The 26,995-nt window shown below is 34.7% G+C and overlaps 3 protein-coding genes across 3 annotated transcripts; 2 read left to right on the plus strand and 1 right to left on the minus strand.

Annotated features, from left to right (window-relative positions):
• The first annotated feature begins 3,831 nt into the window (after nt 1–3,831).
• Nucleotides 3,832–9,453, plus strand: LOC112776055 (nucleoside diphosphate kinase 1). Its single transcript, XM_025820019.2, has 4 exons — nt 3,832–7,670; nt 7,921–7,969; nt 8,233–8,464; nt 9,078–9,453. Exons 1-4 carry the CDS (start codon nt 7,617–7,619, stop codon nt 9,190–9,192), a joined length of 450 nt encoding a protein of 149 aa, XP_025675804.1. The 5' UTR covers nt 3,832–7,616; the 3' UTR covers nt 9,193–9,453.
• A 6,450-nt stretch (nt 9,454–15,903) lies between these two features.
• On the plus strand, nt 15,904–20,145 carry LOC112776142 (uncharacterized). The gene is made up of 6 exons (XM_025820172.2): nt 15,904–16,276; nt 16,364–16,558; nt 17,696–18,139; nt 18,415–18,507; nt 18,844–18,983; nt 19,434–20,145. Exons 1-6 carry the CDS (start codon nt 16,067–16,069, stop codon nt 19,873–19,875), a joined length of 1,524 nt encoding a protein of 507 aa, XP_025675957.1. The 5' UTR covers nt 15,904–16,066; the 3' UTR covers nt 19,876–20,145.
• A 290-nt stretch (nt 20,146–20,435) lies between these two features.
• LOC112777694 (uncharacterized) lies at nt 20,436–26,748 on the minus strand. The gene is made up of 15 exons (XM_025822089.3): nt 26,266–26,748; nt 26,103–26,164; nt 24,392–25,378; nt 24,178–24,238; nt 24,025–24,087; nt 23,670–23,733; nt 23,496–23,589; nt 23,107–23,190; nt 22,929–23,018; nt 22,801–22,828; nt 22,051–22,566; nt 21,910–21,971; nt 21,622–21,731; nt 21,459–21,546; nt 20,436–20,951 (listed from the first exon to the last, which is right to left on the minus strand). The coding sequence occupies exons 1-15, from the start codon at nt 26,639–26,641 to the stop codon at nt 20,691–20,693; spliced, it is 2,946 nt and encodes a 981-aa protein (XP_025677874.1). The 5' UTR covers nt 26,642–26,748; the 3' UTR covers nt 20,436–20,690.
• Between the last annotated feature and the right edge of the window lie 247 nt (nt 26,749–26,995).

The raw sequence follows: 26,995 nt of genomic DNA on the forward strand, positions 1-26,995 counted from the left end.
ACTTTTTCGTTTTTAAAATGGAGCTACTAAATCGTTGCAAGTAAAAGTTTTTTTTATGCAAAAGTATGAATACTTATTAGAATGACAACTTTTAAATTGTGTTAGTCTTGTGATTAGCTCACTAGTCTGTTTAATCAAGTATCGAGGGTTTAAATTTTTTTGTGTGCATGTAACGAACCTTTAAATAAAGCTCTAATTTGCAATAAATTAGGGTGTGTTTGTGAAACACGTTGGAGAGGATAAAAGTGCGTTTCAGTGCTTTGAACACTATTTTTTGATGTTTGGCAACTTTTCTTCTCTGAACGCCAACGTGATTTTGCATCCCAAAAGCTCGTTCACTAGAAGCAACAAATTATAGCTTCTGCGTTTACTCAACACAAGTTTAGGTTGTTGCTAGTTATTATTAATTTTTTCATAATTTTTTTAAATAAATACTGAGAATATTAAAATAATTATTCTAATTTTTGTGCACTGTTTACTATTTTAATTTTTTATAATATGTATTATTGTTCCTATTAAAAATGATAAATTAAATAAAAAATTAATTATAAATAATAATAAAAATATAACTTGTAAAAATTAGAACCTAAAATAATAATAAAAATAAAATTATTAAGAGTATTTAAAAAGAATACTAAAATATGTTATTTTATATATTATTTTTAATTTAATAAATAAATATTAATTTTTAATATAAGAAAATATTTAAAAAGTTGTCAATTTTTATATGTTATTTTAAATTTCATAAATAAATATTAATTTTTATTATAATAATAAAAAATTATAATATACTAAAATAGAATATTATAAAAAATACTATATAAAAAATATTAAAAAATATAAAAAAATTAAATATACTTAAAAAAATAATATTATAATTTAATATTATATTTTTTTAGTAATTAATTAATTATTTATCTAGAAGTGATTTTGACTAATATTATTCAAACATAAATTATGTTGGCACAAACTCACTTCTACCCAAAATCAATTCTACAAAATTACTTTCATTTAAACTCCAGTTTGTCCAACGTGAATTCAAACATACACTTAGTCATTGACTTATCAAATTAAAAAATACTGTTAAAAAAAATTAATGACTCCTAAATAACTTACAAAAATTCATGATCAAACTTTATTCATATTTATAATAAAATTAGATTTACCTTTATAATCAAAATGCAGTAATGATATTTTTAATGTTCATAAAAAGTTAGATTATTTTGTTGCAAAAATTTGATTATTCTATTGCAACAAATGTGATTATTCCGGTGTAAAAATTAATGTATTTTTAATATTTATTTAAATTAAAAACCCCTTAATTGTTCAAGGTATTATTCCAACCATTTTTAATATTCATATGTAACTAGGAACATGACATCTTAGGAATAATGGACCCATTCGCTTGACTCATGTATTCAAAGAAAGCAACCGCAGATAAAGTAGTAAACTATGTCCACTACCACTACCAGTTACTTAGATTTTAGTCTTTGAATCTCTTTCTACTTTGATTTCTTTGTAATTTCATATTCATATATTATAAGGATAGCCCTTTTACCAGACTATCTGTTTGTTTACCTTTTTATGTTTATAATTATTTCTACTTAAAAAATTCAAGAAAAGAGAAATACAATTTAAACCAATTTTCTAAGAGAAACTTTTGTATGGTCTAAAAAAGTATTTAATACAATGTTCTAGGATCATCCATAAATATATATAATTTTATTTATAATATTTGTGAATTAATATTAAATTTAAAATATAAATTTATATAAAATTGTGTTCGATTTTAAGAATAAGATAAGACAAGATACAAAAGACATAAATACAAAAATTAATATTTTTATATTTTATTTGATAATAAATTATAAAAGTTAATTTATTCTTATTTTTTGTACAAAAATTTATAAAAAAATATAATTATAAAAAATTAATAAAAATAATAAAAAATAAAATATATTTTTTGTTAATATTTTTTTATTTTTTTAATTAAAAATAACATAAAATATATTTAATATTTTTAAATATAATATTTTTATTTATATTTTATCTATTAAATATAATTTTATATTCTCTATTTTAATGTTAAACGAACCAGCTTAAGTAACTTTACAATATACGTTAAATTTGTTTCTACTCCTTAAACCATATGAAAATTCTAAAAGTTCTCGTCATTTTCCAATACAGTAAATTGTAAAAGGAAGAAAGGAGGCAATAATAAATATTAAAGGACTATATTTTTCTGAATTCCATGCAGTAATTATGGCTCCCCCAATAAAATTTTCTAAAGTCTTCCAAAATCTCATGATGGCGGAGAGAAACATTGGATATTTGATTGGTCCTCTTGTCTCTATAAAGCTTTTTCTTTTTCTCTCTTTTCAAATTCTTTTGATATGTTTCACACTACACTACAACCATCAACCATTGTGGGTTTTTAAAAAGATTTCAATGGAACTTTTTCTTCACCAAACTTTTTTCGCTAGACCTTCTACATCATTAACTCATATATTATGTTATTCCATTTGTCTTATTCTGGCATTACTGCCTTATTAATAAATAAGTTGTAAGGTTAATTATATCCTCACAAATTTTATCATTTTAGTAACAAAATTATTATTTATCTAAAAATTTAAATTAATAAAAAATTACATTAATAATTATATTTTTAATATGTTTTTGTACTGAGCTCTATTTAAGGTCGCTGGCCAATGAATTGCTACGGAATTCGAACCCCAACACTTACTTAATCGATCTAGTGAACTAACCACTAGACTAATCCAATTTAGTTTCGAACTAAGTTTTTAATTTTGACCTTTTCAGTAATATTTTATTTTGACATTTTTGTCCACATTAAATGCATTCAACCCCCTTCCCCAAAAATCCAAATATCTAGGCCCAAATCCGAAACATTATCTGTAGTATAAGATAATGTGAAAACAGTTTGGGCCATGAAATGAATTTATTTCTCAGGAGTGAGAACTGGTGATTGGAAATTAGAATTGTTCCTGACCCCGAAAAAAAAAAAATAAACAAATTGGAATGGTTTAATTAAATATAAAGGGTTTACATAATTCGTACGGTAAAGATACAGGTTAAAGCTACAAATTAATTTTTTTATTAAAATATAAAAAAATAAATTTTTAATAAATTTATCTTGTATTTATTTAAAAAATATTTAAAAATTTCCATTTGTAATATTATTAGTATGTGTCTTTAAGATATATATTAGTTAAATTCTAAATATAAAATATAAATACTAATTGAATAAAGTTAAAAAAGCTTAACTTTAAAAAAAAAAAAGACTATACACTCATTTCATTTTCAAAAAAATTTATTACGTTAAAATTTTTAAATTTTACAAAACAAAAAATATAAATTTTTATTTTAATCAAATTTATTATTTTTATTTAGATAAATAAATTTTAAAAAATATAAAAAAATTATATATTTTATTTTTAATAAATTTTTTTTGGACCAAATCGTCTTATCAAAAATTTATTATACCTATTTGGATATGATAAATTTTAATATGATTATACTATAATAATTATAGTAACTATATAAATATGATTAAAATTAAATTTATATTTTTTTAATATTATAATAATATTTCTTTTAAATAATGCTTTTTAAAAATATTATTTAATAATAAAAAACGTTATTTTAATTTTAGTCACATTTTTTTAAAATATTATAATCATAAATTTATTTATAATAGTCAACAAAAACAAACTTACCTGGAAACTTGCAGAAGAGCGGCGCTTGGGGAGCTCCACTTTGACGGTTTCGCTCTTTCTCTCTACAAAACACGGACCCTCTCTCTTTCTCTTTCTCATTCTCAGATTCTCTCTCTAAAATCGGGTCAGCCTCCCCTAATCTTTCCTTTTTTTTATTTATTTTTGGACTTAATTCTTTCTTCTTCTTTTTTTTCATTTTAATTTTGATTTCAGTGAACCTCCTAACTATTCCGACGAGGTCGCCGGTTCTACCACCGCCGCCGCGGCGTTATGCACCGACGGCCCTGCCTTGCAATCTGGCTTACTTTCATCTCGGAAAATCTTGATCTCGCATAACTGTCGACATTGCCGAATATTTTGGTGCACGTGATCTGTTTGATAAATTGCTTCTAGTTTTGAATGAGAAATATTGCACATGACCTGTTTGATAAATTGCTTCTACTTTTGAATATAAAATATTGCACATGATCCATTTGATAAATTGCTCTTGTTTTTGAATGAGAAATATTGCACATGATCTGTTTGATAAATTCCGAAGCTCCTTTGGAAGTTAATTATCTCAATGTCTGAAAAAAGGGATAGGAATTGTTTTAAAATTTGTTTGGCTGTTGATTGAAGAGACTACGATGCCCTGCATTGCCATTGATTTGTCATTGCAGTGAGGATTTTAGGTTTCCTTTGTAGGAGACTTCATTATCCAAGAGACTAGGATGAATTGCCGTTGATAAATAATTGCAGTGAGAATTTTCAGTTTCCTTTGAAATGTGTATCTTATGAAGTTTATAACCATCCTATTTTTGACACCACTGAAAGCTTTTAGCAAGGAAATGATTATGGAATTCCCTGACCTCTGGTTTTGGATGGGGCTTAGTCTAGAATTTTGTTTCATACCTTTTGAGCATGGTGTTTTGAACTGCTCTTTCTTGTGATGTGGTACGATTATATCGTTATTCCTTTAAATTTAACCCCACACTCTATTATTTATTTAAGCTTGGTTAGTGAAGGAGGGAATATGCATTCCCTATACATTAGGGAGTAGAGACAATCACTCGATAGAGAACGCCATATGGCTTGTTTTATTTTACACTTACATTGATTGGATTTCCTGGTATTCATGAAATAAGTTTTTTATCTGTCCTTTTGTAATGAGAAATTTCTTGACATATTTGATATTTGCCATACCTGTTAGTATGTTATAAATGGTGTCATTAATGCCATCCATAATTCCATACACTGGTAATTAATCTCTGGTCAAGGAATTTATAGTTCTCAAATTTAGAGCAATTCACTTGTACTTTTAGCACCTGTGATTATTCCATGCCGACAGAGCCTGTTACAGGAACCATTATTGTGCTCAAACTTTAGATGACTACTTCATTAGATTACTAGCCAAGTTTAAAATTTCAACTCAATGATAAAGCACCAACCCTTCCCTTTAACCCTATGAACATTTTAAATTTTTCTCATGCTTTAATAAGTTGGATTTTAATCGATGCTTTCAAGGATAGAAACACATACTTGCAAACTTGATAAATATAAGCTTCATAGTACCAACTTCCATTGCCACCTACAGGACAAGAGTGAGAGAGTATTGGATAATTGCTAAATAAACTTCCATATCACCCCAGTGTTTGCCAATACTTAGCTTCTCCAACCCTTTAGACACTCTAGTCAAGTAAGCCATCATGAAGTCATATTTAAACCCTTAAACTGAGTTGTTTGAAATCACTTCTAGTTAAGTTGTAGTCTAGCATTCAAGCTATTGTCTTCCTTTTGTATAAGAATCTGAAGAGGTCCAAAATTCTATAGATTTTGTATGCTTTTGATTACACAATTAATTCTATAAGAAAGAATGAAGTGGTTTTTGTTTCAAATTGCTTTGATTGATAAGCAAATTCGGCACAAAATGGTGGAGGTATCTGATAAGGATGTTATGGGGGAAGATTCATTTGAAGAGGATGTTTTCATGAAAGGTCAACCATACCGGGATGTTTTTGAAGAGCAACATTTGTAGGGGTGTAAGCAGTTTCGAATAACCTAATCAAAATCAAATCGATCCGATTTAATCGCTTACTGGTAATCAAGTTTTACCCTATGAGTTTGGATCGGATGACGGGTTCGGTCGCGGAACCTAAAACGAATTGAGGCCTGATTGGTATACCTATATTATTAACTTGTCGGGTTAGGGGATACCATTTGGGTAAACAAAAAAAAAAATCGTTACGGAATTACATTTTAGATAGATTAGTCTCTAAAGAAAAAGAAAAAAGATACTAATAAAGTTATTTAAGATAATGAACCTAAATAAGTTAGTTCAAATTAAGATTTTCTGTCATAATCATAGGGGCTAATTTAAACGTAGGGTATTCACATTTATTATTTTAGAAGATTTTATTAGTATTTTTGTTCTTTAGAACGAAGTGTAAATTTTGAAGAGTTTATTTGTCATTTTACTCTTAAAAGAATATATATAGCAACTTTTAGTGAAAAACCCTAATCTTAGCATTAGTAGGCCACCCACACGATGAAGCCCTGGGAAGAGGAGTAATTGGAACAGAGCATATGGTGATATGGGGCACAAACAATGGGTAGAGAGGATGGGGTTTCAAATGTTTATGATGATGGTGCATTATTTAAATTTTTTTTTCACGTTCCCTACTCTTCATTATTTTATAAGAATTTTCAATTTTTTAAAAAAATACTTTCTTTTATCCTTTTGCCCTATTGTTTTATAATCACTCACATCAAAATAATTTTGAAGAAACAAAAATTCATAATAGTATTACGTACTTGCCCTGAACATATAATTCATTTTATTTCATAATAAATTAATAATCAAAGCTTGAGCTTTATTATTTTACAAGAATACATTTAGTATTTAATTTTAATACAATATAAAAAGTTTTATATGTATCCAATTTTATATTGACATCTCAATAAGAATAATAACTTTTTAAATATACTGCATAAATGTTCATTCATAAAAAAGGTTTAATAATCATTGAGTACAAAAATTTATATTGTTAGTGTATTAATATTGAATATATAAATTAATAATAATAATTTTATATATTATTATATCTGTATAAAAGGAAAATTTATGCAAATATTTAATTATATATTATGAATTTTATTAATTAAATCATTGATTCGTATTATGTTATTTTCATGGTTAATAATCGAATTAATCCTGAAAGATGGAGCGTTTTCTAAATTTATCTCTGAAAAATTTTATTAATTAAACTGGTCTTATTACGAATTAATCATATTTATTCTTTAGTTATTCTAATAATAATTTTCATCAACAATTAATAATATGAAATATTAACTTATATCATATATGACACCTAACATGTTCAATTAGATTTTAAACAAATATGTTTATAAAAACCTATTAATTTAGTCACTAAGTCATATTGAGAAGATGATTTTATATAATTAAAAAATAGACTAAATTAATAAATTTTAATAAAAAAATTAATTATTATTAATTATTAAAAGAAATTATTAATAAAATAATTAAAAAACAAATATAATTAACAAATTTAAAAAACATCTCATATTTTAAAAATTAATTTTACTATTAAGTATTAACCTTAATTTTTATTTTACATCTTTAGGAGCGGGATAATAAATGTTTAAGAAGAGGGGGGAAAAGGACAAAAGAACCCGAAAAGAGGAGAAAAAGGATTCCTTAATTGTGAGTTTGTGACCGCAGGGGCGAATATTCGCATTGTGAAATTAGGGTTAGGGTTCATTGTATATCTCTGGCCTTATATAAATACTCATTTTTCCTCAAACACTCGTTCCATCTTATATCATACACTCTCTCACAGTCACTAGTGAAAGCATCTCAAAGAGAGAGAAAGAGAAAGCATCATGGCAGAACAAACCTTTATCATGATTAAGCCCGATGGTGTTCAAAGAGGCTTGGTATGTTTCTTTCCTTCATATTCCTCTTTTTAGTTTATTCTGTTATTCCTGCAACTTGAACTTTGCTTGTGGTGAATTATGATTTAAGTGTAAACTTCTATGCAAATTTTAAATGAATATTCCTTGTTGGTTTTTGTAAGTTTGTCTTTTTCAAATTATTAGGTTGATAAAGGTAGCTATTTTGTAAAATAGGTCAATGATGCTCTTTTTCCCCTTATAATATTTGAAAGAAAATTACTTTCTGTTTCAGGTTGGAGAGATTATTAGCAGATTTGAGAAGAAGGGATTTTACTTGAAAGGTAATTTCTTTTGTTTTTGTTACTACTTACTTAACATACGTGCTAAAAATTTAGCTTAGAAACTCCACAAATTTTTAGCCTTATTGAAAATTGAAATATTATATTTAAATACTTCCCCAAATGACGTGATGAATTTTGGTTCAACAGTGTGTGACTGAGTTTGCATGTAACTTATGCTAGTGATGAAGATTAGTAGGCACAATAGTTATCACTTTTTAAATTGGGAATTGAGGTTGACGAGTGTTTCTTTGACTTGGGCTCAGGTTTAAAGCTCATCACCGTCGACCGCCCTTTTGCCGAGAGGCACTATGCTGACTTGTCTGCAAAGCCTTTCTTTAATGGATTGGTCGAATACATTATCTCTGGTCCTGTTGTTGCCATGGTCTGGGAGGGCAAAGGTGTTGTCGCAACTGGCCGAAAGTTGATTGGAGCAACAAACCCCTTGGCATCTGAGCCTGGAACTATCCGTGGTGACTTTGCCATTGACATCGGAAGGTAACTATTTACTTAACTCATCTCTATCTAACTGCATAGTTTCGTATGTGCTTTCCATAGAGCTTGATCGTAGGTCTGTTAAGTAAATTTCAGGTTGACATAGTAAAATAGTTAATGTATAATCTTTTTGAAATAATTTTTCAAATTAATCATAAAATCAGGTGCACTTAAGTTAAAGGTTGTAGTGGTCTATGCCTGTGGATCCTTTCTAATTGGACTATTGGACCATGTCAGTTGTAGAATTTTAACATTGATAAGGTGGTCCTTAGAATTGGTCCCAAGAGACGATGGTGAAGATTCACCTGTGACATGATCAAGTGTTTTTTCCAATTAAGATTGTCTATCTTCAACGTATTACAACAAAGTAATCAAACTAAGTCTGGTGGTGAATTAGTATCTTAAAGCTAAACCCAAAGTTTGACTCTACCGGTAAAATTTTTAGTAAACTTAAGAGTTCGATAACCTTGACTAGTAAGGCTGTGGCACTCTACATTATATAAATGAATTTGATCAATGTTCCTATTTTAATTATGTACATAAGTGGTTATTGTAAGGTTTGAACACTTGTTTTAAAGTTGAAGTTTATGGCATCTAATGTTAACATTGTGTGCAGGAATGTGATCCACGGAAGTGACTCTGTTGAGAGTGCCACCAAGGAAATCGCATTGTGGTTCCCTGAGGGCCCTGCTAACTGGCAAAGCAGCCTCCACTCTTGGATCTATGAGTAAATTTATAAAATATCTGGTTGATCATAAAAGTTGTTCCTTAATTTGATCCCAGAGTTGCTACTGGTTCTGTTTATTATCCCATTGTTGGGACTTTGTTTATTATGGTACTGGTTTGTTTGTCAAGCCATAGTTGTGTCATTTCTGTTATATTATAGTCTGAAAAAAAATCAAGCATCAAACTAGTTTACTTTTTCTTCCTGTGGATTATTGTAGTGCTTGAGTTATGAGCTGTTTATTATGAGGTTGCATCTTCCATATTTATTTCCGATTTTTCCACCTTTAACTCGAATTTTATCCTGATTTTTTTTGTCATGGAATTTTATCTTGTTTAGTAGTTACTACAACTTCTAAATATTAGTTAACACATGAATTCTCAATGTTTCCTTATTTGATGATGAGAAACGATGAGTTCTCCTTTTGGCGTTTCAATAAATCTTGTTAAATCTCTCTCTCGTGTACAAAAAATTGTCATTGTAAGAGGAATTTTGTTATGTCGGAAAATTTCCAGGTTTATCATTTCTAGGGCAATTTACCAATTTAAATAAATAGGTAATTTAAATAAATAGGTAACCAATATTACCAGAGTACACATTATGCAAACTGGATATTGAAATGCATTTTTTCCTTAAACTATGTAAACTGCGACCGGGGTATTGCGGTTCACAATATGAACGTAATTCGCTACAGGGGTGTCGCGGATTACGTTGGCGATGAACCATCACATAAACCGCTACAGGGATGTCGCGGTTTATGTGTGTTTGTGATACGTGCATAAACCGCTATAGGGGTGTAGCGGTTTATGCTTTAGTGTGGAATTAGGTTATTTTTCATGGAGGATGAGTTTTTGGATGAAAGTTTAACTTCTGTAAAGCGTAACATAGGCCACTGCTTTGATTTAATTGAAATTAGTCTGTTGTACTCGTAGAATTATCAAGAAAATTAGAACCCAGAGAGAATCACTGGTACATAGAGAATCGATAAGCAAATACAACTTCACTTAACAGTAAACACGACTAAAACAAAAGAACACAAAGAGAGAAAAATGCAACTTAATCCTGACGACCTAAAGACAACTATGCCTCGGCACTGGGGCGGATCCTCGCTGAGGGCAAGTCTTGCGAGTGTGTCCTATCTGTCTGCATAGTCCACATCGCTTCGGTCGACCAGTATTGGCCTCATCCATGGTGTTGCGGATTCTTGTTGACCTCGGTCGCCTTTCTCTGGCACGTCTCATGTTAGGATCAGGGATGATAGTAGGACCGGCGTATGGTGGCCAGAGACCATCTGGAATAGGGGGCAAAAATCCCATCCGGTGTACGCTGAACACCTTACTCATGGTATAAACCTCATGGAACTACGTAGCCCAGTCTAATCGGGACTGAGCACAGCATGTAATCGCATGGCAGCAAGGGTAGTGGAGAGCTTGAATGTACCTGCAGTCACGAGTGCGATCTCTAAGGGAAACCCGATACATCCCGAGCGAGAAGTTACTGATAAGAGTCGTCTCAGCCACGGTATACTCAGATTGATGTCTGTCGAACAGAATAACCGTGAACACCTCGCATCTTTCAGGTTGCGCTCTATCGCCTTGACCAGGACCTGGCAAAACCATTGGCCTGATCCCAACTGCGCCTCTGCTGTCTGCCCTCGGACGACAAAAAGTTCTACTAACCTCCCATATGTGGATTTCACAAGTGCAGTTACCGGAAGATTCCATGTTCCCTTCAGTACAGAGTTAACACACTCGGATATGTTCGTCGTCATGTGGCCGAACCGTCTGCCTTCATCCTAGTGTTGGGTCCATTTATCGTACTCCAGCTGGTTGGCCCAATCACACATGGCCGGATTCTCAGTCCTCATAATATCAAACCAATAGTCAAACTCGGCCTCAGTCTTCGCATACGTAGCATTCATGAGCATCCGTCTCGTATCCTGACCCTTGAAACTCAGAGCAAAATTGGCTGTAACGTGTCGAATGCAATACGCTCGATATGCATGAGGCGGTTTCTAATATAAAAATATTTTGATGCACCACAATATAAAAATTTTTATATAGTTATATAATTATAATTATTTTTTATAATTATTTATATAATTAATATAAAAATAATTATTTTTGTTTATATAATATTATGTAATTAAATATAAATATAAAATTATTTTGTATTAATAATATATTAAAATTAAATTTTTCTGTTTTAAATAATTAATTTTCAGGGTAATTTACACATATAAAATGATTGAAGAGAATCTTTACGCAAATACAACATTTGCAATTTCTAGACGCAAATGCAACAAAAGCAACTATATATAATCTGCTACACCCTGTAGCGGAACTCATTTGCACGTAATTCGCTACAGGGTATCGCGGATTACGTTGAGGGCTGAGTTACTCATAAACCGCTACACCCTGTAGCGGTTTATGACCAAATGGCGTTTGTGCATAATCCGCTACACCATGTAGCGGATTATGAGTATAGTGGTGTTTATATGTTAGGGTTTAAAACCCATGATGCAAAATGCACGAATTGATACAAAATATAATCGTCATTCGCAGTAAGTCGTACAAAAATAATACAGGTATAACTACATAACTAATACAGATATAACTGTCACAAGTCGTTAACCCTAACAGAAAATAAATAAGTCATAATTCATACATGGATAACTGTCGGAAATAAGAGAATCGGATGCTACTGCTGGTCACCGTCAACATCATGGTCGCCTCCGAATGGACCAAGTAGGTGCGAACCTGTGCCACATCGAGTCGGACGCCTAACCCTAGCCGCTCGCCGATCTCCCGGCGGAGCCTCCTGTGCCCCAACTCCAAATGCAGATGGTGGCGTCCCCCCCATCTCGAACCAAGTGTCGTACGGGCTGCTGCGGGCTCATTCAAGTCGACCGGGAGCTGGGTCTCAGGAACCTGGGACGACACATCCGCTGGCTGTGGCCTATACTCTGTAGGGTTTGAAGGGCCGCCTGGAATCGGGCTCTGGTACTGATGAACGTCGTCATCCCGTATGATCTCAGCAAAATCCGCATAGAACTGGGGTCCACCCAACTGATCGTCCAAATCCATGGTGAAAAAAGTGGTAGCAAGATCGACTAACAGCTGTGTGCTACACCCATGTAGTACCTGAGAGTTAGATACGTGGGTAAAAGGTGTACCACCCATACTAGCCTTCGCGGTGCCACCAACATGAGTGTCTGTAGGGTGCCAACGGGACGATCCTGCCTCATCATCATGGTGGACGGGAGGTGCTCATCCACCACGAGCAGCCCGTCGTCTAGCAGAAGATCGACGAAGGCGATGATCTGCCTGGCCTCCGTCATCACCACCAACCTGCTCCTCCTGCATCATGTCGTCTAGCCAGCGCCACTCGCGATCAATGGCACGTGTACCGATGCGTCGTCTCCGCTCCACACGTCTATTATCCGGCATATCGGACGCTGGAACTCTAGCCGGCGCCTGCGACGACCCTCTGAGTATAGCATCGTCCGGAACCTGGGTCGGCCTGGGGTCGGCGAAAGCAATCCCTGGTGACAGAATCCTATGTGCAACACGGTGCCACCAGTCCAAGTACTCAGCGGATGGACCAGGATCAGGAACTCTCTGGACACTCAACACAGAACGAACTCGCTCGTCCCAATGCTGATGCCATGTCCTATAGTAAGTGGGAAACCATCTATCTCCACCCCTGCCGTCCTTACGATGAAGATACTCTATGTTGAGCGCTGGCTCAGGCAAATGCTGTACACCCCTAGCTGTGGGAAGACCCTGTCTACCTGATGCCACTCAATCACTGCAAAGTATATCAGGCTGGTGACAGCCTGCCATAACCGGCTGTGCTCCTCAGTCAGTATCTCCGGATGGATGACTGCCAGTACGTCCAGCGAACCATAAGGCTCCCACACAATCTGATAGACAGGAGGCAAGGTCAGCATTGTACCAATGTATACATATAAGTGTGAAAAACAATTAAAAGAACGACAAAAAAAAAACAAAATACTTACATCTCGATGAGTCAGTCGATCCAATGCCAGACGATACTGTATAATCCGCCGTTCCTTTCCATCAGAAGAGGGAAAATATGTGGCTCATCTGAGTTGCAGAAATAGCACGTAAGTATGTAATTTCAAATATAGAACGTAATGAACTTGAAAGAAAGAATGAATTAAACTATACTTAGATGCCAATGGAAAAGAGAAAGCATCAAAACCCGGCGGCCTCAGCGTGGGGAACCGCCAAAAGATCCATGACTGTAGCAACTGTAGGCGTCCAGCCAAGTTGGTGACGTTTCTGTTCGCCACCCTGCACATGCATCGGTACAGCCACGCCAATGCAGCGGCGCCCCAGCTATAGCTGCCCATGTCGTCAAGTCTCGCCACAAAAGCAACCAGCGAAGGTGGACCCGACTAGCACTCTTGTCCATGAACAGCTGTGTCGACAGAAGCATCATAATATACGCGCGTGCATATATGCGCACGGTCTCCTCCGAAGTCCGCTGGTAACACCTTGAACCGCTCATGAAACAATGTGAAGTGGACTGTGTATAACTTTCTCTTATCTGGTGGCGGAAGCTCACCAAATAACTCCTCAAACCACTCTCATGCCAGTCTGGCCCCCTCGATGTGCATGTGAAAGTCTGTCATGCACCTGGAAACAGCCTGGCCATCCACGGGCAGCCCGAGCTGGTATGCCACGTCCTGGAGCGTGATAGTACACTCTCCGAATGGCATATGGAAAGTGTTGGTCTCAGGCCGCCACCTCTCGATAAATGCGCTGACCAGAGGTTCATCCAACCAGAACCAATGCGCGTTCAGCCTAGCCAGGTGGTACAACCCAGCCCTCTCTAAGTAAGGTATGATCCTATCATGTAACGGCATATTCTATTGCCTATGGACATTATACACACATCGGGTTGGCTGCATTTTCAGAAATAAAGAACACCCCCTTAATTTCTAACAATAACATCACCAAACTATAGCTTATGTTTCTAGTCTTAAGCTACTTGGGTTTTGAAATTACTAATTTACCTCTCTACCTTGACTATTAAATGTTAAATGTCAAAGTTTAAATTTCAAATTTTCATTTTCAAACCAAAACCTAAACTAAGTCTCTATCTATCTAATTAATGAATTACTTCCTTAATATTGAATAAAATATACATTTATCAAAATAGTGTTTGGAAATACAGACACTTACCTCTTCATCGATGGTTCCGGCTACGTGAGCAACACCGTCGAGCCGGTACAACCGCCGTTCATCCTCCATTCTTCCAAACTACTCAAGAATTCGAATTTTCTCTCCCTTCTCTCTACTTTCTCTCTCTAACTTTCCTTCCAAAATACCTCAAATGATTTCCGCTACAGCCTCACGCGGTATATATAGACACCACTATACTCATAATCCGCTACAGGGTATAGCGGATTATGCACAAATGCCATTTGGTCATAAATCTACAGGGTGTAGCGGTTTATGAGTAACTCAGCCCTCAACGTAATCCGCGATACCCTGTAGCGGATTACGTGCAAATGAGTTCCGCTACAGGGTGTAGCAGATTATATATAGTTGCTTTTGTTGCATTTGCGTCTGCAAATTGCCAATGTTGTATTTGCGTAAAGGCAAGGTTGTCAAACTCGCGAGTCTAAGTAAACTCATGGAGCTGACCTAGACTCGACTCGCGAGTTAACTCGTAGACTCGTATGGGTTCACCTATTATGAAGTATATATATATACAAATAGTAGGAGAAGTAGTCGAACTCATGAACGGTGATAGCACGATGGAGTTGCGGATAGTGGAGATGTGAAGAAATACAAAGCAGAGGGTAACATAGGTAAAATTCACAAAGACAATGGCGCAAATCAGAGCAGAGATAGCAGACGCAGGTGAACAACGGCAGCTCGACGAGGAACGGCGACTGCGGCAGAACATGGAAAAAGTGAGACTTGAGAGAAACGACGCAGATGAGTGAGTTTTGAGTGAGTTTTCTTTCATTCTTTGGGAGTGTTATCGTAACCCTAATAAAAAAAGTGTTTTTTTTTTTGTTTCAAAATGACGCTTTTTTTTAGCAAAAAATGAAGAAAAACACAAACTCGCTAACTCGGTCCTAGACTCACGAGTTTGTCCGAGTTTGACCGAGTCTAGCCGAGTTTACTCACGATAGAGTCTATGCCTGAGTCAACTCGATTCCATATCTAAACTCGTAAACTCGTACGAGTTTACGAGTTAACTCGAGAGTTTGACAATAATGCGTAAATATTTTCTTCAATCATTTTATACGTGTAAATTGCCCTAATTTTCATGTCATTTGATATGATAAAGTAAAATGTTAAATTCTATACAAATAACAAAATAATGGGTAGAAAAATATTTTTTTTTATGATATCTTTTTGTTTGATAATTAAGAACTAATTTGTTATAAAATTAAATTTTATTTAAGATTTTATTATTGGCTGAAGGCCAATAAATTATTACATGTTTAAAACAGAATTAAAACTGCCAAATTTATTTAAACTGTCTAATGAACTAAATAATATTATATTCAAGAATTTGGATCCTCTAAAGTTTGAATTTTATTTTAGAAAATAAAGTATGATCTTTTTCCCTTAAATAATTTTTCTTTCATATTTATTCTTGGTCTCCATCTATGAAATAAATAATAAAAGATGACACTTTACACTCTAAAGTAAAATTTAAACTTTAGAATATCCAAATCCTATATTCTATGCCAATTCACAAAAATAAAAAAAGTTATAAGAAAGCAGCAGCACACATATTCGGTATTCCATTCCATTGTTGCTGCATTTTACTACCTCAGCTCCTCCGAACTTATTCATTGATTCTCACCTCTGGAGGCAACAGAAAGAAACATGCAATCCCCATCTCTCTATCTCACAAACACCTTCACTCACACTAACAATTACAATCATCACCTTGGCTTCAACCACTCCCTTTCTTCATCCCACAACTCCTTCTGCCCCACCTTCCCCAAATCATCACCATGCTCCAAAAGGGGCATCATAGCCCAATCCCAAAAGCCCCATAACAACAAGGGTGTCCCCAAAGAGGGTGGTGTTAGGGTAAGGCCATTTCTTCATCAAATTGTTATATTTCCTACTTAGTATCATATTCAATACTCGTATTCTTATTGGTGCTGCAACATATAGGTGAGGGGCAACAAGGAGAACGTGTGGAGTGTTGATAATGAACTTGCAAAGGTGGCTACTGAGAGAGAAAAAGGTAATAGTAGAGGAAGGAGGAACAGAGGGAGGAGAATGGTGAAGAGAAAGAGGCACAAGGGTGGAAGGGTCATTGTTACCGGTGCTATGTTGGTGGAGGTTGAGACTGTTCTTCAGACTCAGGTGTGCCCTCCATTGGGTCTCTTTCAAAATTGTAACTTTGATGCAAAGATGTTATCTTTTGAATATAGACATGGTTTATGATAAGATGCTGCGTGTTCTCCTCAACTGGGTCTCTTTCAAAATTGGAACTTTGATGAAGAAATGTTATCTTTTAGGATAAATGTTGTCTGATTTATGTATGTTGCTGAAAGCTTTGTTTGTGGGATAAGGCTTGGTTTGTTATTGTTGATGCAAGGTTATTATCTTTTTGCTTTGGCCAAAGAAGGGAATCAATATAAGGGTAATTTAGCTTCAGTACAGCGTTGTGGATGAAAATGGAATTTACTGTGAATTTTTGTTATGCTGAGTTTCTGTATAAGAATAATGGGATTAGTTGAACCAAGTAAGTTATTGCATATGATTACAAGTATATGCTTCTGCCTGCTAAGTGCTAAGTGCATTTACTGGTTTAGAGTGGCTGATATTCTTCCTTTGAATATCAATGGGGGATGGATTATTCAATTTTCTCTTTGTTATTCATATATTTTGTTCTATTTTGAATGTTTGATTGGAGAGGATGACCACATGGTATGAAGTTATTAGTGATGATTAGAAATTCAACCTTTTGTGGGGGTGGGTGACCAAATAAAGTTATGTCTCTTCCGAGTGAATCAATTGTAATATATTTTCTGTCATGAATGGCACTGATGATCAAATGTGCTTAAGCTAATATCATTGATGATGATATTATTAACGATTAGATTTGGGTTTGTAATTAACACTTCTTTGGTGCTCTAGAAGGAGAGTGTATGCATTGTACAATGTATTTAGGCTTTGCTTTTTGCAGAAATTGGGGTTTTCAAGCTTGAAAGTAAGGGATGCAAAAAGCTTATTCAATTTTTTCCTTTTAAATTGCTGAAAGATGCGACACAAAAACAAAAAGAGATAATTCAATCTTTTCTTTATGTGGATAAGTTCAAGTCTCAAATTCTTGAATATTGGTTGGACATTTTTTTGAAATCAGTTCTCTTCCATCTTATTGTAACTTTCTGTTACTCACTTTATATCTAGATGTTATTGATATCTCTGTTTAAACTTTGCACATTTTTTCTAGCTCAAGTTCTATTAAGATCATATTAACTTTGAACATTCTTTCAGGAACCAGTAATAAAACCGATTTGGAACACATTTGCTAGCAGTCTCAGCGGAATTTGGAAGGGTGTAGGTGCCGTGTTTTCTCCCATCACTGCTGAAATGGAGCCTATTGAAATAGGTAACAAGAATGAAAATCTATATGACTGCTATACTCTTTCCCATATAGAGGCTATGCCATCACCTTCTGGCGAACATACATCTCAAATCCAGAGAAAGGTTAATTGGGTGACTTTGAATCCTTACGGTGAAATACCACAGCAACTTGAAGGCAATACTGAAGCTAAAGAAGGATTGGATGCTGGTAACGTGCAAACAATTAGGAAGCATAGTGTTGGTGGAAATTCAAAAAATCATATTTTGCCTGCATTTGAGTCCTTTGACTTTGAACGAAGTGATGTGATGGAAGAAGATGTCATGGGCTCTGAACCTGGCCTTGTTTACTTTGAAGTAAGATTTCTCCCTTTAGTATCTGATGATTACTTTTAAGGTTTACTGGCAGAGATGCGATAATTTGTTGCAAGTGTTCATCGTCATAAGGATGACCCGTAAAAGTAAGTTATGTAGTAAATAACAGGGAGTATTTCTGTCAAACCCCCTCTGCCCTTGTGGTTGCTGCTGCTATCTTTCTATTTCGCCAAAAAGACACGGAGAAGGTTAACAAGTAACAACCCCCTATTTGCACACACTACTACTCACTACTAATTGTGATTTGAAAATTGCAGGATGGATCTTATTCTAGGGGACCTGTAGATATCCCGGTGGGCGAAGATGATGCGACAAAGTACTATCTGACACCGACTTTCAAGTTTGAACAAGTAAGCTTGGCATGCACATTGGAGAATATCATATTTATATAACGTATTCTGGTGTTCGTACACGGATCATCCATTTATGGTTTTTATTCGAGTTTACAAAGTGCATGTTAATGTTATTGCTGGCAGTTGTGATAACTTGTGAGTTTGATATTCAGCACTGGTTGTTTTAACTGTAAGGTTCTTATATATAATATATGGCTGGTGTTAGTGATAGAAACCTAAAACTATTAAACCAGTATTCCTTTGATCATGGATTTTATGAAAAGAAGTTGATATATGCCCAGTTAATATTTTACCAGTTAGAGTTAAGATATTTTCATTTATGTTCTTTTTCAGTGCTTGGTTAAAGGCTGCCATAAAAGGATCCGTATCGTCCATACTATAGAATTCAACAATGGCGGTTCGGACATACAGATAATGAGAGTTGCTGTGTATGAAGAGGAATGGGTCAGTCCTGCTTCTATCAAACACCACAGGTATATTTTTTTCTTACATTTGTGATTACGAAGCATTGCTTCTCGAATGAACTAAATTACTATCACAACATAGATAACTTTGGGACAAAAATACCCTTGTCCCGAAAGAGTTGCTATGTTGGACACATCCACCCAAGCGTGAGTAACTAAAGTTCGACATTTAAGTGGATGTATCTAACAGTGCTAGTCTTTTGAGTATGTCGGTAAGAATTTTAGTTCTTTTGTGGGTAATTTTTGTCTTTTCGGTCCTGGAAGAATAAATATTTTTGGTTTCCCATGCATTTATTGTATTGGATGTTTAAAAAATTTACCAACAATGAAAACGTTAACTAATGTTCTAAGAGGTAAGAGCACTTATTAGCTCCCTATAGTAAAAAAGATAAGAAATGCAACTTGGCATGGATCTCCATCGGATGCATGTTTTTAATGTCAAGTTGCTGTTTGAAACAGTGATATGGAGTTTGATGTGGAGCCGTTTTCTCAAAGAAAGCGAACCAAGCCATCGGAGCTGATGGGGTCATGGAAAGTGTTTGAGGTTAGTGCCACTCCAGTGTACGGCGAGGAAACTGAGGTTGAAGAAAGAAATGGCTTCCCATATGTGTACCTTTGTACCGAAACCTTAAAGAAGCGGAGCCTCCCCGAGAGCAACTACTTTGGCGAGGAGGAGCAGATTGACATGCAAGATGTTACCATGCTATGGCTTCCTGGGGGTGTAACTTGCTACGTCGACATTGACAAGGATGGGATTCTTTGCATCGGAGTTGGTTGGTACTCCGACGAAGGAATCAACCTTGTGATGGAAAGAGACTATGGCCTGGATGGAAAACTCAAAGAGGTGAGATGGAAATCGGAGGTAAAAAGAAGATGGACTAATCCACCACGCCATGAGTAAGTCGCGCCTCATCCGTAATGGACAGAAGGACCACTACTTCGCCTTAGACCACCGTGCGAACATAGCAGTATCTAGCCGGGACTAGCAACAGGTTTTAACCAAGGATTAGAGGCTTTGTAAATTGGCTAGTATGAGAAATACTAACATCCAAAGCTATATCAAATTTACTTGTAATAATGTTCAAAATAGCATGCATGTATCATCTTTCAGTTAGTCATGTAATAGTAGTTAATAGAGCTAATAATGGGTAATAAATAAACAATTTTTAAATTTTACTGAATTTAAAAAAATTGGTAAAACTGAATATTCTTCAAATAACTCAAAAATTTTATACATAATTTATTTCCTTTTTTTATACAATTTTTCTTGATTTCTTTCTTTTTTTCCATTCAATCATCCAACTGATAGGGTTATTTCATAAATTTTTTTTCCATGAAATTACAATAATACAATTGTTGAATGAAAAAAATGATGCGTCTCGGTGTAAATTGGAAAAAGAAAATATAGAGCTTGCATGAAAAATTATAGCAAGTTTGAACCAATGCTAAGGAGAAACATTGTTTCAGTAAGACTGTCTATTGTAAAAAGGTTTTAGAAAGAATTTTACATAAAATAAGAAAATTACAACAAAAAATGTGGATACACTAGATTCTTACATTTATCTTCCCCTCAAGTTAACATGAACTCAATTGTCCCTTAGTTAGTCATATATACATTTCTGAGGTATACAAGAAGAAAAGAGGTCAAAGAAATATTGTAACTAATTATAACACTGGTTGCTACCAAAAAGAATACTCAGTTTTATGAAACTGATCTCATAATGAGCTTGAAGCTGCAGTATCTGAGCTGATACCTCTTCTTATCATCCTTCCCTTTCTCATAGTCTCATTGCATGAAGCAAAGAACTCATGCCTTAAAGCTTCTTCAACACCGACCCTATTTCTTGGATTCACTGTCAGACACTTATCTATTAGATCAAACAATGATTTGGGGATTTCTAACTCGGGTCTCCTTGTGTTGACCTTGCACCACTTTTCTATGTCCCATGCTTGCAAGTACCGTTCATCTAGTAACTCCTGAAATCCAAGGAACATTAACAAAGATTACTTATAGACAGTAGACAAATATTAACTAAACATATTGTATTCATTTTTTCTTCTGTTTCTCTGAAAATTAAGAGATGTGTTTGTTATACTTTGCAAGTGACTAGAGCTATAAGCAGCCACCCGACATCTCTAAACATTATCCAAATGGCAATACAATTAAATCATCCCTATGCATGTCTGCGACGCAATGGCGTCTTTGGATCTACGTAGTGTTAGGCCTACAACAGCCGACGTAAGACTTTCTTGTATCCCAATCCATAGATACTACATGATGACGTCTTCAGATCCATATAGTTGACCCTAGCTACTGCCTTTATTTTTTTAATGGTAATATGAACTAGTGCTTGAATTCTAAAGAGAAAGTATTTCATTGATAATTATTTTATTCCTTATACTAATTAGAAAAGAAATTGAAAATTTTAATTTCTGTACGGATTCTTTGCAGCTTATACGCAGAATTTTTCAAATAAGAATTACCATTGGAAAAGATATTTCACGGTCATGTAGCTTTGCAACTTCCCAAAGCTCTTCACTGCCCCGTAACTTAGCAATGTCTTTTATATTCCTGCAACAACAATTTGATCAGCAGAGAGATAAAGACAGATCAAACATCCAAATGAATTTTGCAGCTGATATTTACTGTTCTGGATCGCCAGTGAAAGGAGTCTTCCCAATCACCATGTAAAGCAAAGTAACTCCAGCTGACCAAATATCAACCTTTGGTCCCTGAAACTGAGACTTAAGCAAAACCTGCAGAAACATCTTGAATTAGAAATACCGAGACAAAACCAGCCATTACTTAAAGAACACTAAAATTGCATTTAAAAATTAACAACTTTAAGGGGGTTTCCATATCCTTTTTAAGTCTATCAGTGAGAGAGATATAAGTGAATACTGAATAGAAATAGAAATGACAGCAAGACCTTACCTCAGGAGCACGGAATCCCTTAGTACCGACACATGAACCTTCTCTTTTGAGTTTTCCATCTCCTGGAAATTGAGGGAAATAATTAGTTGGTACATAGAAGGCAGTAATACCATTTCTCAGAAGTTGATATAAGAATCACACCTTTGCTTCTCAATAACCCAGCGGCAACAGATGAATGTAAAGGCATCGGTGTAAGATAAACCATCTTGCCATCTACCTTGCCTGAAGGGGCAGTTACTCTTTTCCTTTGGGAAGAAGGACCTTTAATGGAGCTATTGCTTGCAGATTGCACAGAATTATGCAGAAAACTGATAAGCCCTTTTCTTCCTTGGGTAGGCAGGGGCTCCCTGAGCCTTTCTGCAGAAGCAGTCCGAGTGCTTGTAACATCTTTTGCCGAGGTTATACCCGAGCCCTCTGTTCCTTGTGCTCTAAGTAAATTTCCACCGGTCTTACCAACACAGTTTTTCGGAGAACCAGCATAAGCTTTCTGCTTTGCATGCCTATTAATAAGTTCAGAATTTTTCTTATAATCTGCCAATTCCCTTTTGTTGAATGTCATGGACTTCCTTCCTCCATTGTTCTTTTCATGGGCCAATGGGCGGGAGCCAGATGGTACAGGCACATTGTTTGATGTATCGAGGCCTAGTTTTGATTTACCTGATCATATGTCATAATTGGTCTTTAAAATTAGCAAAAGTAACCAAGAAATAACTGAAGCAAACAAATATGCTTTAGGGAGGACATGCTTAGCATATTTATACATATCACCAAGCAGCCAAACTGGAATCTAATTGTGTTAGGACAACTTAAAATCGATTTTAAAACAGTCATGGATTCAGTCAGTTCTCCCATTTGTCTAAAGAATAAGAGTTAAGTGAATGGCAAGCTTACTTCCACTGTTGTACTTCTGCTTTAAATCCTGAAAAAAAAAACGAACAAAAAATAATCAGATTATATTTAGAAAATGATTGCACCTAAATCACATATAAGAAACAGAGTAGCAAGAGAGGCAACCTCACCATGGCAAGGTTGAAATCAATGAGGTAGCCCTTGCTTAGCTTTCGAGAAAAGAGGAAGTTTCCAGGTTTAACATCTCGATGAACAACTCCCTACATTTAGAATTTTAAATTTAAGAATAATTTCATATACTATCCTTCATCCATATGAGACTCTGAAATTAAAAGGGGAAGAAGTCACCTCTTTGTGTAAGCAAGCAAGGGCTCTGAACAAGCAATATGCATACCACTGAAGCTGAACTATATCAATTTCTCTTTTCAAAACCTACATATGAGAAGGGAAACTTAATTAAATCCATCAAACACAAATCCTAAAGTTACTAGGAATATTCTAATAAGTCATAATCAAATCAATTTGAAATCAATAGAATATAATTCATCTGCAGCATGTTTCCAAAACCAAAGATAAGAAGGGAAAAACTAGCTTTGCTAAAATTGAAGCCCAAAGAAGGTTAGGAGTCTTTTCATGAGCTAACCAACTTAAAATTGAGAAGGTTTACCAGAAAATTCATGTCCTGAGCTAAATTCACTTAATATGAATGTTTAAAAGATATGAGACGTTCAACTAACCTCGGGTCTGTCATGCTCAACATGTTCTAAAACAAAGCAGTCACTGCTGCCACTTTTGAAAGAACCTTCAAACTTTATTATGAAGCTTTTACCCCTGTATGATGAAAATAGAAAATGAAAAAAGCAGCTTGGATTGCAGCTTAAATATAACACAGTATCATGTCGTATACTTACCCAAAACGCTCAAGCATAATTCGCTCATTATTTATATGGTTTTTATGAGCATTATCATGTGGACCTGTAAAACCACATGCATTATAGCATCAATTTCTTAAGAACCATTATGCAGTGCATAGTAATAACAAAAATGTGCATTGAAACAATTCTTTCCATTTTCCATTAAAAATTGGAAATTGAATGGAATATGTATGAACTAGATTTCATGAAGAAAAAAAAAAATAGCCACACTTTCAGCTACTATTATGCAAGAAACAGATAACTTTTCCTTTATCATTTTTCTATAAGAACAATCATAATTACAGATGCACATTGCACATCACATAATTAGTGTGGAACACGTGCTATTTACATTTTATTGCAAGTTTTTTTCCATCAGTCTTTCTGCGGGCGCGGTAAACAGTGCCATAACCACCTGGATGGGAAAAAGAAGAAATTTCAATGCAATTCTGATATGGGTTTGAATCATCAGTAAATAAATGCAGGAGAGGCTGATGACTGGTACCTGAACCTTCTTCTTCCTCTATTGTAAAGGCTTCAAAAGATGGATGTGCTTTTTTCTCCACCTGATTTAACAAGATAACCACAACGAGTCATGCCAACATATATACTATACATCTTAAGCAACTAGTCAAAAATACTAAAAGAGCACATCCTAAAACAGGCATGTAACTATAAAAGGACAAGATATTCAAAGCTATAGGAGGTAAGGAGATTACCTTAGGAGTAACGGAGATAGTTTCTACTAGGTTCTCCTTGTGGTTTTGCTTTCGCTTGGGCTTCTGAAGCCATTTCTGAGTCTGATCATTTCTACATTGATCAACATCTTCTGGAGTTTTATTAGATATGTTACAGGCTAGTGACTCTGTGAGGACTGGTAACTTTGGTTGCAAATCATTCCTCTGTCCTTCCTTTGATATGGAAGGAGATTTTAGAAGCTGCTTTGGAGTTGAAGTCCCCATGTTTCTCACTGTACACTTTTTGTTGTCCAAATTTAACAAAGATACATGGTTTTCTGGTTCCACACCATTTTTTAGTTCTTCTGCAACAAGTGCAATATGGCCCCTCTCAAATACATCTTCCTTTTCTTTCTCCATGCCAAAACCAATCACCCCTTTCTTTGGATCAATTTCCACTTGCAAGCCTTCATCTTCATTCTTCGATTCACTTATTGGATCTTTGCTTGTATTAGTTTTACAAATATTATCTGCAGTACCAATATTATTTTGCTCAACCAATTCACTCCCTAGTGCGTCAAAGTTGTCCATTTTCTTTCCCAATTCAATGTTACCAACAAGGGTCTCATTGCAAAGTAAGGTATCTTGGAAACCAAATTCAATGTTACCAACAAGGGTCTCATTGCAAAGTAAGGTATCTTGGAAACCAGTTGACTGAGCATGGTTGACAGAGAGATTAGATTGCATGAATGAATCTGTACCTGTTTCCTTCTTACAAGTTAACTCACTTCCAGTTATGAACAAACTATCACTAGCTTTAGTTACAGGACCAGAAACCTCTCCCCGGAATGTGATTGTGCTGGTATTATTACCAGTCACGACAAAATTTGGTGCTGGACAATCAAAACACTCCCCATTTTCAATGATGCGCAAAGGGATAATAGCACTCTCAATATCCATATTTGCTGATTCAAATTTCAGTGCAGGGAAGTTGTTTCTCGTCATAATCTTTGCATCAGGCGCATAACTCTGCATGTAAAAGTAAACTCCCAAAGCTTGTCATTATATTCAGCACAGAATACAATGACAGATAAATAAAAGATCTTACAGATCTAATGCTCATATAATAATTACTTCAATCTAATGGCTGTTGTATTTCTTTTTTTTTTTTCTTTCCCTTTCTATCTAACATTAAAGTTAAAAAAAAATATATTGCAAATAAAGTGCAGAGCTAAACTTGGCAATTAGCTATAGTACTATACCATCAAGTATATATGTATAGTATTTTTAACTTCCGTTCAAATTGCAACAGAACAATAACAAACCAAAGGCTAATAAGCTCCAGATTCAATTAATGAAATCTTTTTTTTAATAACTAATTAGTATCCAAAACAGAAAAAGCTCAAGACCAAACGATGAATCTAATAGTGAAGCTATCCTGGCTTTTGCTCAGTATTCTTTTATCATTTCTGACTATCATTATTCTCTTCTCATATCTTTCAGAAGCAACAAGCTACTACCCTTAACAAAATCTACAAACTCCTTATGATTTTATAATATATTACCACCAAACAAAATCATATGCCATTATATGTGTGATTTTGAACCTAGTAGTTGATAAAGTCAAGAACTTGCGTACATAAGTAAAACACATAATTAAATTACGAAAGTTTTTACATACATCAAAATTAATTCCGAAAACCAACAATTTCAAACAATAAACTAAAAATCCACAAAGCAAAAAAGCGAATACCTCCAAAGATACTTCTAGAACCCCATCGCCAACTGTTAATCTCCTCTGATCTCTTTCAACCACTACCATCAAAATCAAAAGCAGTCATCAACACACACATCAGAACAAATTGAAACAACACTAATTCGAAATAATTATAACAATTAAATAAAAAATCTCATACCTCCGGCAGAAGTGAAAGACAACCTCCTCTTAGCAGCAGGAAACTTAACCATGTCAGTAGCCACCTTCCGTTTCTTGGACCAGCCGGAACATTCTGGAATGTTCCGAAACAGAAAACGGCGGTCAATGGAAACAGTTACGAACCTTCCAATGGCGCTAACGGCGTCGGCAGAAGGAGTAACGAGTCCATTAGCATTGAGTAAGATCGGGGAGCGAGGAAGTGAAGTCACGTGCCTGACGAAGTCGGGGCACGTGGGGAAGAGCTTGCAGTAGGAGGCGAGAAGTTGAGGGTGGACGGGGTGGCCGATTTGAAGAAGAAGGGAAAAGAGATGCCATGATTTCTCGGTGAGAATGGGATCGGGTTCTGATGTGAGCATGGTGGATTGTTGATTCGGATCTGTTTCGTGTAGCGTCTGCGAGGTGAAGTCGAGAGAGAGAGAGAGAAAGAGGCGCGGGAAATGAAAATGAAAATGAAGAAGAGAATAGAGGAGTTTGTTTTTGGAGGGGTTTTGAGTTTTTGGGTGAAAACACAGAGATTTTCCCGCTTGTTCCTTTTTTTTTTCATAATAAAATTTTTCCTTCTTGTTGGGCTTTTTTTTTTCTACTTAAACAAAAAAAGTCTGGTTTTTTCTAGTGGCTTTACTAAACGGGCCCTTACTAAACCTCTAATTTGATTATTAACAATTTTCAGTTTTTCACCCTGAGTAATTGCCTTTTTCTTTTTGTTTATT

Source organism: Arachis hypogaea, chromosome 19 (assembly GCF_003086295.3).
Source record: "Arachis hypogaea cultivar Tifrunner chromosome 19, arahy.Tifrunner.gnm2.J5K5, whole genome shotgun sequence".
In the NCBI taxonomy this organism is placed as follows: Eukaryota; Viridiplantae; Streptophyta; class Magnoliopsida; order Fabales; family Fabaceae; genus Arachis; species Arachis hypogaea.